Source organism: Branchiostoma belcheri, unplaced genomic scaffold, assembly GCF_001625305.1.
Source record: "Branchiostoma belcheri isolate BF01 breed outbred unplaced genomic scaffold, Haploidv18h27 scaffold19, whole genome shotgun sequence".
Taxonomy (NCBI): domain Eukaryota; kingdom Metazoa; phylum Chordata; class Leptocardii; order Amphioxiformes; family Branchiostomatidae; genus Branchiostoma; species Branchiostoma belcheri.
This window is the reverse complement of record NW_017803379.1, coordinates 874,190-887,059: the sequence shown is the minus strand read 5'-3', so window position 1 is coordinate 887,059 and position 12,870 is coordinate 874,190. Positions and strand designations below refer to the sequence as shown.

Here is a 12,870-nt window from a genome sequence, read left to right as displayed (position 1 = left end):
GATGTTTCAAAAGACATCTTAGTACAACTTATCAAAGAAAGAAAGGGATATTCTATAGCATGTAACAGACTTGTTTTAGCTGTGAATCAATGCACCTGCAAATTATCCTTTTTGGATTTACTTTGTGAGGTAAAATTATGTTATCAATAAATACTGACATGATATATTATGAGATCTGTCTGCAGATGTGTTTGATATTTGTTAATACACACAAAAAAAGAAGCCTCACAACGCATGTGTAAGAAATCACACATTTATGGCTTCTCAAAGCAAGTAGCATTGCACGCATGTTTTTGTCTTGCCTGAACAGGTCTACCTCATGTGTTGGTTCTGCTTTTGTTTCAGTTCTAGAAGCAAATCTAGAAGCAAACATTCTTCGAACACTACAAAAGTATACATGTGCCTGTCAATAAATGACAAAATTGCTTTACCAGGTACTGAATAACTTTTGCACAAAAGAAACGCCTTTACATTCAATATATCAAAAAAAAAGATATCTATGTTACTGAGCTGTTTATTGTCTTATGTACATGTTATATTTGACCTTCAGTACTCCATCTTTGTACTGGTTTAGAGCACCGATGGTCCAACAAACTTATGTGATCGTGAATAACAATCAAAACAAAATCAACATTACAATGCAGTTTTTGCAGAAAATATTTCAAGCAAAGAGTCTTAAGACTTATCAACAAGGAATGTCTACATTTTTCTCACCATAGAATCCTCAAACATTTCTCTAACTGAGTATCCTAAAAGTATCTAAATACATGTAGCAGCCATGGGACAAGAGTTAGTGTGCAAGTGTAACATACATGTTTGCGCTCTTAGAAGCATTTTGCAGCAACAACCACTCAGGTCGATTATGAACCTTAGCTAAATTTTGCCTCACCTACCGTAACACATCCTGCATGTCTATAAGTTGTGAACAATTAGAACATGTAAATTGTGAACAACTACTACAAAAGATAGGCCACATCATGTTGACAACTTGTTACTCAAGCTACTACGCTATCTATATATCAGTGTACGTATTTGTGTGTATCTCTCCTGCATCATGTTGGTGTGCATAGTCAAACCAAACCAAGCCACTGGCTATCTCCAGTGTCCATCCTTCTGTCCCTGGATGTTATGTTGCTGATCCCCCTTTTGGTATTCAACACAGAGCTTTGTTCCATCAGAGAGGATAGAGTAATTAGAGCAGGAGAGAGCTCTGCATCTAGTTCTCATTGATTTTGCAGTTTGGATAAAGACAAATATGTAACTAAGGTGTACCGTGTGAATCAGACATTAAATCAGACTGCGAATCACCCAAGAATTACCTATGATAACTATTTAAAGGCACAAGACTGGTTGCTATTCTGTTACTGGTTTTGTTTTCCTCACAACATCTGTTTCATTACTGGATCTATGAAATCTTGGTGAAGGGTTGTGAGTTCTTTATTGGAAGAGTTGCTGATGAAATTAACCTATCAATCTAGTATCATTTTGTTAATCAAATGCACAAAGCATGTGATTTTCAGGAAACTGAATGACGTTATGATACACAGAACAGAACATGGTGAATACAATTAAGGAACATGGATAGAAATGTCTGAATGTTAGATTTTACTTTAACCATTATGTAAAATCGACAGCACTAACTAGTTTTAGGTTTTCTATGTTCTTGTGGCAGACTGTTGCCTACAGTTACCTGAAAATGCTGCATTATGTGTCCTATGCTTGGTTGATTATGACTGTGGCATGTATTGGATAAGATGTAATCTGAGTCATGAAGTGAATGCATGTATTAGTCACATGTAGGCAGCACATTACACAGACATGCTAAAGGCTTACACAATACAAGCTGGTCAATAGAAATCAAAATGATTGGAGCAAATAGCATAACTAATAAGCATAAATATCAACCTGCATACTTCCGAATACATGACAACACTCTTGAAACCTATTCCCCCTCCCTATAATTTAGTATAAATGATACATTCTAAATGACTCACTATGATTTATTATGAAAGAGAGAATCTTAACCAACTCAACATACCATGTTGTACATTGAGATGTAATGGTCAGATTTTGTTACTTACAATAACTTATATGTTACAGTAATGACTATAAAGCAGGATAACATTAAAAAAATAAAGGTCAATGTCCAGTTTTGTAGTTAGGGCCAACTTTAGGAGCCTTTCTCACAAAATTCCTTTCAGTTTCATTGCACAACATTTGACAACTTCAGACAACTTGCATTTACATTTTGTACCATAATGGTTTTTGCAGCATTCAGTACAGTACATGGACTCCATGCATTTTACTAAGCCTGGTGGGCACAACTTTCACAGCAATGTTTCAGCTCTCTTACTCAGCTTGTTTCTAAACTCAGCCTTGCACATTTATAATTTTGCATATTTAATGCAGTTAACGCAGCAAACAGTGTTGAGTCACAAACCCACACTGCTTGCAAATTTGCAATTTGTACATTTTTGGGTTTAATATGTTCAAGTAGTACTATCATTTGGCAGGGTCCCCATTTTGGAATAATGCTGTCACTTTGTCTGCTAAAGCTAAGGATGCTGTCTCTTAGGCAGCTTAACACGTTACATTCGATGTTAAGCAAATGTTGTTACTCTGGAGGGGTTGAGTGAACTTTGATTTTGTGACTACCGTCATGTTCTAGTCTGGAGATGGCCACAAGAGCATCATGTCGCCAAGTCAATTTCACAATCCTGTAGCTTTTATGTCATTGGTAAGCACGAGAAGATGTGATGATAACATGGAGAAAATTTGTTATACAGTCCATGAAATCTGCTTTCCATTATGCTAAGCCTTGTACGGTTGATTCTTTCTGATGCATACATGTATATGACATTGTACTACATGTGTAGCATGTTTACTGTAGGTACTTGTATATCTTGAAGCAGTGGTTTCCTGAGTCGGCCACTGCCACGTAGCCGTCGGCGGTGAGGCACAGCCCCTGTGGTCCGTACAGTGGATCTGCCATGGTGTTCACATAGGACAGGAACGATCCGGTACAGTCAAATACCTGGAGAGGGTGACAGACCACAGGTGTAACATGAAAATATAATGATGTGCACCAAAACTGCTGCAAACAAAGAAAATCAAGTTAGAGTTAATGGCCTTTTTGCCCTCTTAAGCTTGCATTTAATTTTATTGTTTCCAGTTCTTTTTTAACTACTATCATGCCTATTATTTTGCCTTCAAATCCAAACATATCCAATCCTTTTATTCTGTTCTCCACATGCATGTTCCTTTTTCCTTGACCTTTGAAAAAGCTATGCCCTCACCTGTATCCTGCTGTTTCCCCAGTCTGCAACGATGATGTTACCTGATGAGTCGACTGCAACACCTGTCGGAGCATTGAACTGTCCATTGCCCTCTCCGTTTGATCCGAAACGGTACAGGAAAGTCCCGTTTGGATCAAACACCTTGACGCAATGGTTATGGAAGTCCGACACCACAATGTTGTTTGCTGGACTCACAGCGACGAAGTGCGGCCCAGCGAACTGCTTGTCGTCGTTTCCTCGTGAACCGAACTTCTGCAGAAACTTTCCATTGGACTGGAAGATGAAGACGCAGCTGGCCTTGTTGTCTACGACGATGATGTGCCCGTTCTTGTCCACCGTCCACCCCCTTGGGGCCGTAGGAGTTTTCCTGAGCCGAACTTGTTGATGAACTTCCCGTCGGGTCCGAACACGCTGACCCACTTGTTGTCGTAGTCGGCCACGATGTAATTCCCGTTGTGCGATACTGTGACCCCTGTCGGCCTTTGGAGCTGCCCAGGGTTGCGGCCTCGAGCACCAAACTTCAGCTTGAAGTCTCCCATGTTGCTGAACACTTGGATGACCTGGTTGTTGCTGTCCGCGACTATGATCTTTCCTGGACACGTGGCCACCCCTTGTGGATTGGTGAACTCGCCCTTGTTCCGACCTTTAACCCCAACTCGCATTACCAGATCGTCCTCGATTGGGTTGCTTCTTGGACGCGATCCTTTAGACCTACTGCTAGCTGGGCGCTTGTAGGCTTTCTGTCGCACTGTACCAGTCTTGATGATTTTGTTTTGACAGACTGGTCGGGAAGTTGAGACTCAGGTATGACTTTGAGATCAAAAGGGCTGCCTCTAACGTGTTCACCGAATAGTCTAAGGGCCATGCTGTACTTGCCTTCCTTCTGAGGTAGGTACGTCAGTTCGTACGTCCCGTTCTTGTTGTCAGCTACCTCGCCGTCTATCACGCTGCCCTCTGGACTGGCTATCTCCACTGAAATGTCCGCATGTCCAGTCTTGATCAAGCTGCCGAGACGATCCTTGGTCGTAATCGTAACCGACATTTGTCGACCGATCACCCCTTGCCTGAGCCCTTCCCCGCTTGCCACGGTCTCGTGTCCGACTGAATGGTTGGTCAGTATACAGCCCAGATTTGCAATGGACCGTTTGATATTGTCCAACTCTGCTTGGAACAGTACGAAATCATTCTGTTCTGGTTTCAAAGGGTACTTAATGGACGCGAGTTCTGTGAGCCTGTCGCTCATCTGTTTCTTGATCAACAGGACTTCTGTCTCGTTCCCGTGACTGAGGGCCTGTTCTGTAAACTCACAGCTGCTACTGATGTTCGCTAGCGCCGAGTTCAGAGCCTCTTTCTGGTCATGCAGAACCTGGTTCTTAGCACTGTATATCGCCTCTAACTCAGAGAACAGGGCAGTTTTCCTTTGGCCAACGGCCTTCTCCAGCTCCGCAAATGCGCTGGTGATTTCGATCTCTGCATCACTTTTCTTTGCGGCAAGATGTTGGCTGATCTCTGTGATATTCTTGATGGCCTCTGCTATGCTGGGGAGCTGGGACTTGGCTATCTCTAGGCGCTGTTGCAGGGCCGCCTTGTGGTCCTGCACCACGTCCTTCAGCTGCACGGTGGTGTGTTCGTTGTGCTCGACGGCCGTGCAGTTCTGGCACACAGCCGTTTCGCAGGACTGGCAGTAGTACTCCAGGTCCTGCCCCTCGTGACTGGGGCACGACAGCGGCTGAGGTTTCATGGCTTCCGGCGGATCTTCCGAGTCCTCCTCTGGCCGCTCCAACACCTCCATTAAACCGGTGATGAAGAAGTTATTCTGAAGAGCCGTCACTCCCTCTTCCGGGAGGATTGACGTCTGGCGACAGACTGGGCAGGACAGGGAAAGGCTCTCTTGCGGAATGTAAGTTTGTAAGCAGCATTCACAGAAGGTGTGAAGGCAGGGGAGGACCTTGGGAGTTTTATAACGCTCCAGACAAATTCCGCAGATCAGAAACTGCTTGTCGATCTGCTTGACTACAGGGATGTTGCTGGCCATTGTAAAACTCGATGTCGGTGTGGAAGTCTTGGTCAGGGTGGTCCACACCTCTGCTCCAGAATGCACAAGAATGCTTACAAGCACTTAGTTTCTAATTTGTCACTCCAGGTCAGTCTGCACTGGGAGGCACATCAGATGTATAGTCGAACTTCCATCCTGTAAAAAATAACAATATTCCATTTATTGTCAAAATCACGTACAGTGCATGTCATGTTTGATGGGTACACATTTCCATAAATTACAATTTGACAACAATCAGCTTGGAATCACACTATTGCCTTATCCTAACAAGGTACTCCCCTATTTTTCATTGATTAGCAAATTGTTTTTCAAGGCTTTGGGTCATCACTCAAGTTTCATTACAAACATTTTAAGGCACAGTGTAATATATGTGATGTATTTTAAGGGTTGAAACCAACAGTGTATTGACAGAAATGATTGGAATTTGTCAGTTATGTCATACATTACAGCAGCCTTACAGTCAATCCTGTTTGTTAACAGTGTGTAAGACCAAGAACACTCACTGAGAGTATGAAAAGTACCTGCAAAACTTTCTTTCTCCATGTCCAGTATTCAAGAAACATTTAAGCAGGAATGTGTCAAAGGGGTTTATGTTGGTCAAATGTACTTGTACCAGGTTCTCTTAGCCATCATGCCATTGGATTGCCAGAAATGTGCAAAACATTCTGCAGACAGCCCTTCGGGATACACATGCAGATGCCATTCAGGTCAATATAATGTTATATTATAGTTAATTGTATCCTGTTACACCATGTTATGCAATATAATATGTACTGTAAAATTGTTTTTGATTAAGGAACTTATGTATGAGGACTTAAATCAGACTTATGTCTTATTCTGAAAGAAATCACGATGACCTGCTAAAATCACAATTCTTCTATTCCTCATGATTCCATTCTAAAGCTTTCATGAGCATGATGTTCACATGTCATGTAAAATCACAAGATAGTGATTGCATCCGATTGGCTGCAGAGATCACATGACTTATCACTGTATTCTAGTAAATTTCAGGACCAACTTCAGATTACTGTAGGTCTACAGCTTGTACTGTATTCTATTGATTCCAGCTGCAATGCAGCTAGGTCTGGCCAATAAGCCAATAATTAGGCTTAACGTACATATAGTATATGGGCTGAGCATGTGATTTGGGAACTGAATCGGGTCTTGTCCATCATACACCAGAGCAACCACAGCATACTCCTACTGTTATCAAAGAGTGTGGTGGGTACTTTGACATGCCAGTACTTAAAGTGTGGATCTCATCAAATATGGGAGTAACTTGTTCACATACCCAAGACTGTACTCAGGACCAAACGAATCATGAGATCAGTTTAATTGTCAGCATATTCTTCATCAATGAAATAATTTGCATGAGACTATAATCATCATGCTACATTTGATTGTCTGGCTGCACAAATCTCTGGTGAAATCTTTTATCTGTAATTTGTCCTATATCAAAAGTAATGTTGCAGCTTTGATTTAAATTCTCAATACAGTTGACTCTGATTTGATAATGATCTCTTTTGGGATTAATCTATCATACTGAATTATTCAATTCTGGCTAAGAAAGATGTACCAAAGGAAGCACAGTATTAATTATTTGTGTTATAAGATATAGTGCTCAAAATACCACATGCCTATTATGCACGACAGGTACTTTTGTGCCTGCACTCACGCCAGGTACTAGTATTTTATGTCTATCTGTAACTAACCTACTAGTACACTGGTCCAATTGTACAAGGGGCTTACACAAATTGCAGTAATAAACAGGTACATTGTAAATCCTCTTGTACAATAGACTTTAGATCAAAAATGTTCCCAGGAAAACATTGTTTTTGATTGCCTCAAAAGGAAAGAAAATGAGTGGCACAGCCAAACAGGTAATTTTGAATGTTACCTGCACTGTGTAGGTACGATGAAATTTTGAGCCAAGAGATATATTGCACCCAATGTGCACTATCATAGACATCGTCATAGCTTACATCTGTTCTTGCACATAAAACGCCTGACCAATCACTGCTGACGATTGATTGACCTCGTTTGTTCCGTCAAACAGATCAGGAACTGATGATCTACACCCAGATCGCAATTCAGGGGACTGTCCATCACGATTGATTGACGTCATGCAAATAAGAATCTAATTTAGAATTTGGGTGATGAAGGAAAACAGAGGCATCCATCAGCCAGGTGTAAAATTTGTTCAGTCCCAGGAGGCTGATGACAGACAGGCATGGATCACGAGACTGCCTGTCATGAATGGGATGGGAGGGGGGGGCATTTGATCTGCCAACAGGGTGGGACGTAATTGCAGGGGATATAAAATTATAAAGAAGGCTGGCAGAGATTTAGTACCCAAGTGGCTTTTTTCTAAGCTTTGTGAAGAATATTTAGATCATTTTTGACAAAATTCAGCTGAAAAAGATCTTAGCTCTGTACAATGCGTCTGCCCTATATGTATGCATGCATGTAGTTACAAATGGTTGACCCCTAATTCCCCCTTTTCAAAGGAAACAAGTGATTGGCCCCTCTGCAAAGGTGAAGAATGATTGACCCCTAATTCCTTCCCGGTTTCTAAGGAGAATCAAAGAAACAGCTGGCAAAGCCTTGAGGAGAAGACCTGACTTGAAAGGGAAGGAAGGAAAACTACTTGGTGGATTCTTGCCAGGCTAGGTCTCTCAGGAACCTAGGTCTGTATGGGGTCAGGATCAAGAAACGCCTAACTTAAATGTTTAATTCCTTACTATATTGACCAAATCTGCATAAAATATCTCTCATCTTTTGTTGCAATCCCTTACTTGCACAGAATGAAAATGGCAAAATGCAGACTTTGCCTATTATTGTCCACCAGGTCCTGCACTATTTGTATTTGCAACTACAGTATTTGTGCGTCATTTCAAAAGAATGTAATTGTAGAAAATTACTCAATATTACTGTAATCATACAAAAGTACACTACACAGTCATAGCAGGTGGTCAAAAGAGCTACTAGTACTACTACAGGAGGACAGTAATTGTGTCTGAGAAATTTAGATACAGTTGTAGTTGCATATTCTATAGTACCTACCTTCCTCAAACCAGACATCTGGCTGTAAGTAACTGTCAGTTTATAGCTGCAGTGAACCTGAGTCACCTTTGAACATGTAATGTCACACAGCGGACTCATGTGGTCTGACTTGTGTGGGGTTTACTGTTCAGGGTTATGGGATTTGTCACCACCTGGCTGAATCATTGAATGACACACTTGTTGTAACAAAAGGTAATTTGTGGTTATGACGTATTTGAGTGAGCAGGGAGGGAGGGAGGGCATTTCTGATAAATGTTGTTGGATATATGGTGCAGAATTCAATGACTAACCATAGGAAAATAATTTTTATGTATACAACCTATAGAGAAAATTTACTGTTTTTACCTGTGTCAGGGACTGAAAGTATGTGTGGCTGATGAGTTACTACTTACTAGATAAATTTTCTCTAGATTGTGTCACAAGAAAATTGTTTTTCCATACCTTCTAATGTGATGAAACTGATGTCAAACCAAACAGATATACAGGTTTCAGGAGAGACTTGAAAAGTGTCAAAACAAGTTTATTTTTAGCTTAGCTACAGTCTCTTTGTATTTTGTAAACTCAACAAACCAGTTGAAACCACCATGAAATTCATGTTCACCCAACCCGAACCCCTGGGAGGTCTATGCAGGGTTCACTACAAACAGTCTTGGAGGGTATTGTGAAGTTAAACATTGATATGAAAATATTATTGACATGGAGTTAGAGTGGCTTTTCTTTGGGTTTCCTGGTGGAGAACAGATAACAATGCTAATGCACTATGTATAGGCTGCTCTGAATTGTGCCAGACATGCATAGCTACTCTAAGCACACATACAGTTGAAGGGTAGGTTAGTACAGATGGTAGGGTCAAGACTCATGGGGCCAAGCATAACACATTGTGGACTGAGCTATAATTCAAACGTTGGAATGTTTTGTTCTTCAACAAGCAGGGAGACACAAAAGACTTGGACTCTGACCTGAATGGTATTATAGAACCATCTGTCTCCAAATGTTTCAACTGTTTACTGGACGCTGCAATTTTTAAAGAACACTAGAAATTAGATTTGGATCAATATAGATTTTGAATAATTTGCCACCATTGTAAATTCTGTATGCAAAAACTACAATTCGTTTTGTTTATTCTAGGTTCAAGAATTGAATTAAGGTAGACTTGTACATGTAGCATAGTAATGTAATATGAGATATTTTGCACCTGAAATTGATGCTATTACAAGGTAATGTGTAGGGTATTGGGAAGGCAAACAATTCTGTACAATGGGACAAAATCAAACACCTGTTAAGATACACTTTTAGACAATTGAGGTATAGCAATCAACTATGGCAATAGGAAACAAAGTTATTAACCCTTGGCCTGCTGCCATTTTTTGCACAATATTTTTCAAGAAGTTCATGTCTTAATCAGGTCATAGACCCTTGACTTTGCCCATGACTTTTTTTGCTCATCATTTGAAATTCGCTGTGGTGTGATGTGTTGCACGAGAAATAACCGCCAAATTGTACCTATATAGGGTGCTGTATGGATGGTACTGTATGTGCAACCCAACAATTGTTAGGCACCGCAGGACTAGGGTTTTAATACAGTGACCCTTCATATCCTTTGAGAGAGACATACAATATGTATATGCAAAATTAGTGACTACTGTAATTATGTCCTCGTGCCGTTATAAGTTGCAATTTTTTGGGGGTGATGAATATGAATAATTCATAACACAAAAGAATGACCTCATGTTTAATATTCTTGATCAATGGGGGCCTGACTGGATTAGCAGAGACATACTGCTGACCCTAATGGCCTATACTGAAAGGGTAAAATTGGGCAGCAACACCACGCTGGATATAGACACCGTAGTGACTGTAATATAACCATTTTATATGCTACATACATGGACAAACGTATGCAGTAATGATAATCTTTAGAGTGTTTATCCTGCAAATTGTAAAGATCTAAAATTCTATATAGACAGACTAGCTCGTGGCAGACAGCAATTTGCTTAGCTTGCATTTTGCATATTTCACTTCCACTAATTGACCTTTCTGCAAAATTAATGCGATGCAGACACAATGTATTATATATTGTCTGGCATAATGTGCCCCCCTCCCCACTGTGCCGTAAAGATGTGTTTGTTTGCATACAGCCTGTAATGAACAACATGTTGTTTCTCAAATTCCACATTGAAGGCTGCTGCATATAAGGGCCCATGTATCATGTTGCAAAACAGACAAGTGATATCTCTCCCCTCCCCCTTCCCATCCTATTTCCCTTTAAACCTAAGGCTTTTCCTGTTTCAAAGGAAGGACATTATTACACCGATTCATGTCATTCAACTGTATGAGAAAATGTATCAAAGATGCAGCTGCAAATTAGACATGCTGCTGAATATATTCATCTCACAGATATCATATATATATAGCTTGATTGATTATTTCACAGAAGTTATGTTATCATAATGTTATACTCAGATAATGATGAATAAAGAGGGGGAAAAAATTGTGAATTAAGATTCAAGGCTGCAACATGTATCAGTCCACAGCAGTAGATAACGTGGGTACGGGGGCTGCCATCATCCCCGCACTATCATTTACATTTAAAGCTGCTGTGCCATACATCCCAACGTGTGATACGTGTAGTGTAGAATTACACGGCAGCCATATATCCCTTAGCAAAGATTAGGTAGGAGAGGGTTAAATGGTGTGATTTACCTTATGAGAACGTCGGTCATCTTCCTGAGATGTTGAGCATGTACCTCCCCCAGTATGTGTGACAGCCCTCCGCCAACGCCTACCCTAGATCTCTGTTGAGGTCAGACCTGGTCACCTGACCATGCAAATTAATCAGGCTCTACCCCATGACTGGCAAGGCTCTGGAAGCCATCCAAAATGCTGCTCTTATCTCCAGACTTCCCCTCCTGGGGGGAATCACTAATGCTGTGGTGTCTCTGTTGGGGTGGGGAGAAGATGGCATCTCCACCATAAAATTACCATTGACTCACATAGAGCAGTTTTATTTGATTTCGTAGATCCTTAAATCCAGAGAAAATTTGAATTGATGGAAAATTCTGTCACTCAAATTATTCGAATCACCACTTTGACCCATTTTATTTTCTTGCTGAATGATAAGAAAAGTGATAATTCTCACACGTACTTGTCAATTTTGTTAAAATATCTTTATTAAAAATTGGGACCATGATTGGCAACCGCATGAATATGAAAACGGGGGCTCAGTGATTTTCTGGACCTCCGGACTCAGCTGTATTGTATTCTGGTGGGGCTCCAGCCAGGCGGAACAGATGTTGTAATAGTCTACACGTTCTCATTACATATGCATATATTCCAGTCCCCAGTGGTGGGACATTTGATCTGGTAAACCCTACAGGCAAGCATCCAGGCTCAAGCTCAAATATTTCAGTCCAGGCACACATTCTGGACTTGCTGATAGAATCGCACCTGCCATGTCTAAATATGGTGCTTCTTAGCAAGATATGCTGTGGTGAGGATATATAGTCACTGTGGTTTGTTTGTGGTATTAGTACCTCCTCTTAATGCTAAACACAAGGAAATACTAAATACACTCTCACCTGTACACAGAGAATCACTCCACTTTCATTCATGGATCATTTTGAACTTTAACCGTAAAAAAGGAATAATGTATACTTGATTGATTTTAATACAAGGCAACTCTCTGATAGATATTGGTATGACCATGATATTCTTAAATGTTAGTTGCTTGCACTGATCCTGTTAGTTTAAGACACTGACAGCCAACTGTAATTCTGTCCATTTTTTTCTGGTTTTGCATGAAAAATGTATTATTTTGTAGAAAACTAGACTACTGCCTGATCCCATTTGAATGCAGTGGTTGATCCCCTACTTGTTATTTTCTTACCGATACTCCTTACTCCATCAGTGTACTCATAGATGAAAATAGATGGGCAATCCTGCTCTACCCCATGACTTCATGCGCTATAATTACATTTGGAGAGAAATGAATGTAGACAGGGCTATACCATGTATAACATGGGAGGGGTGGTCTTTAACAAGAACACACTTAACCAGAGGAGTAGGGTGATCTGTCTTATTTTTTAGACTCCTATGTGCAAACACATGCAATCACGTGGTTTTTAATATTACATCAATATGCCATCTACAGGCGTTTTGTGGCTGTTATTTATTTTAATATCTGTTGTTCTATATGGTTAAATCTGGAAGTTGCAATGTATATATGGATCTGTATATTATATGTAATAACAGTCACATAATCATGACATTGTACATGGCCATATGCAAATTTTTATGTGTCTGACTCTTCCAGGTTCAATCAAGCAGCAAGGCAGCTGTGAGGTCACATATAAACCTCATAGTTTATCTTCTTTGTCTTGTAAAGCAAGTTGATGTATGCTGTCCTTGGTGCTGAATTGTTTTCGCATCAACCATCCGCCAAAGAAAAAGGTCCAA

At 40.5% G+C, this 12,870-nt stretch overlaps 1 protein-coding gene across 1 annotated transcript; it reads right to left on the bottom strand.

The window, feature by feature from the left end:
* Positions 1 to 239: 239 nt before the first annotated feature.
* LOC109467855 (tripartite motif-containing protein 2-like) lies at positions 240 to 12,019 on the bottom strand. The gene is given in 5 exon segments (XM_019765957.1): positions 240 to 3,034; positions 3,297 to 3,650; positions 3,653 to 4,062; positions 4,065 to 5,487; positions 11,119 to 12,019. Coding segments are annotated over 4 exon segments (2,184 nt in total). The 5' UTR covers positions 5,332 to 5,487; positions 11,119 to 12,019; the 3' UTR covers positions 240 to 2,881.
* Positions 12,020 to 12,870: the final 851 nt, after the last annotated feature.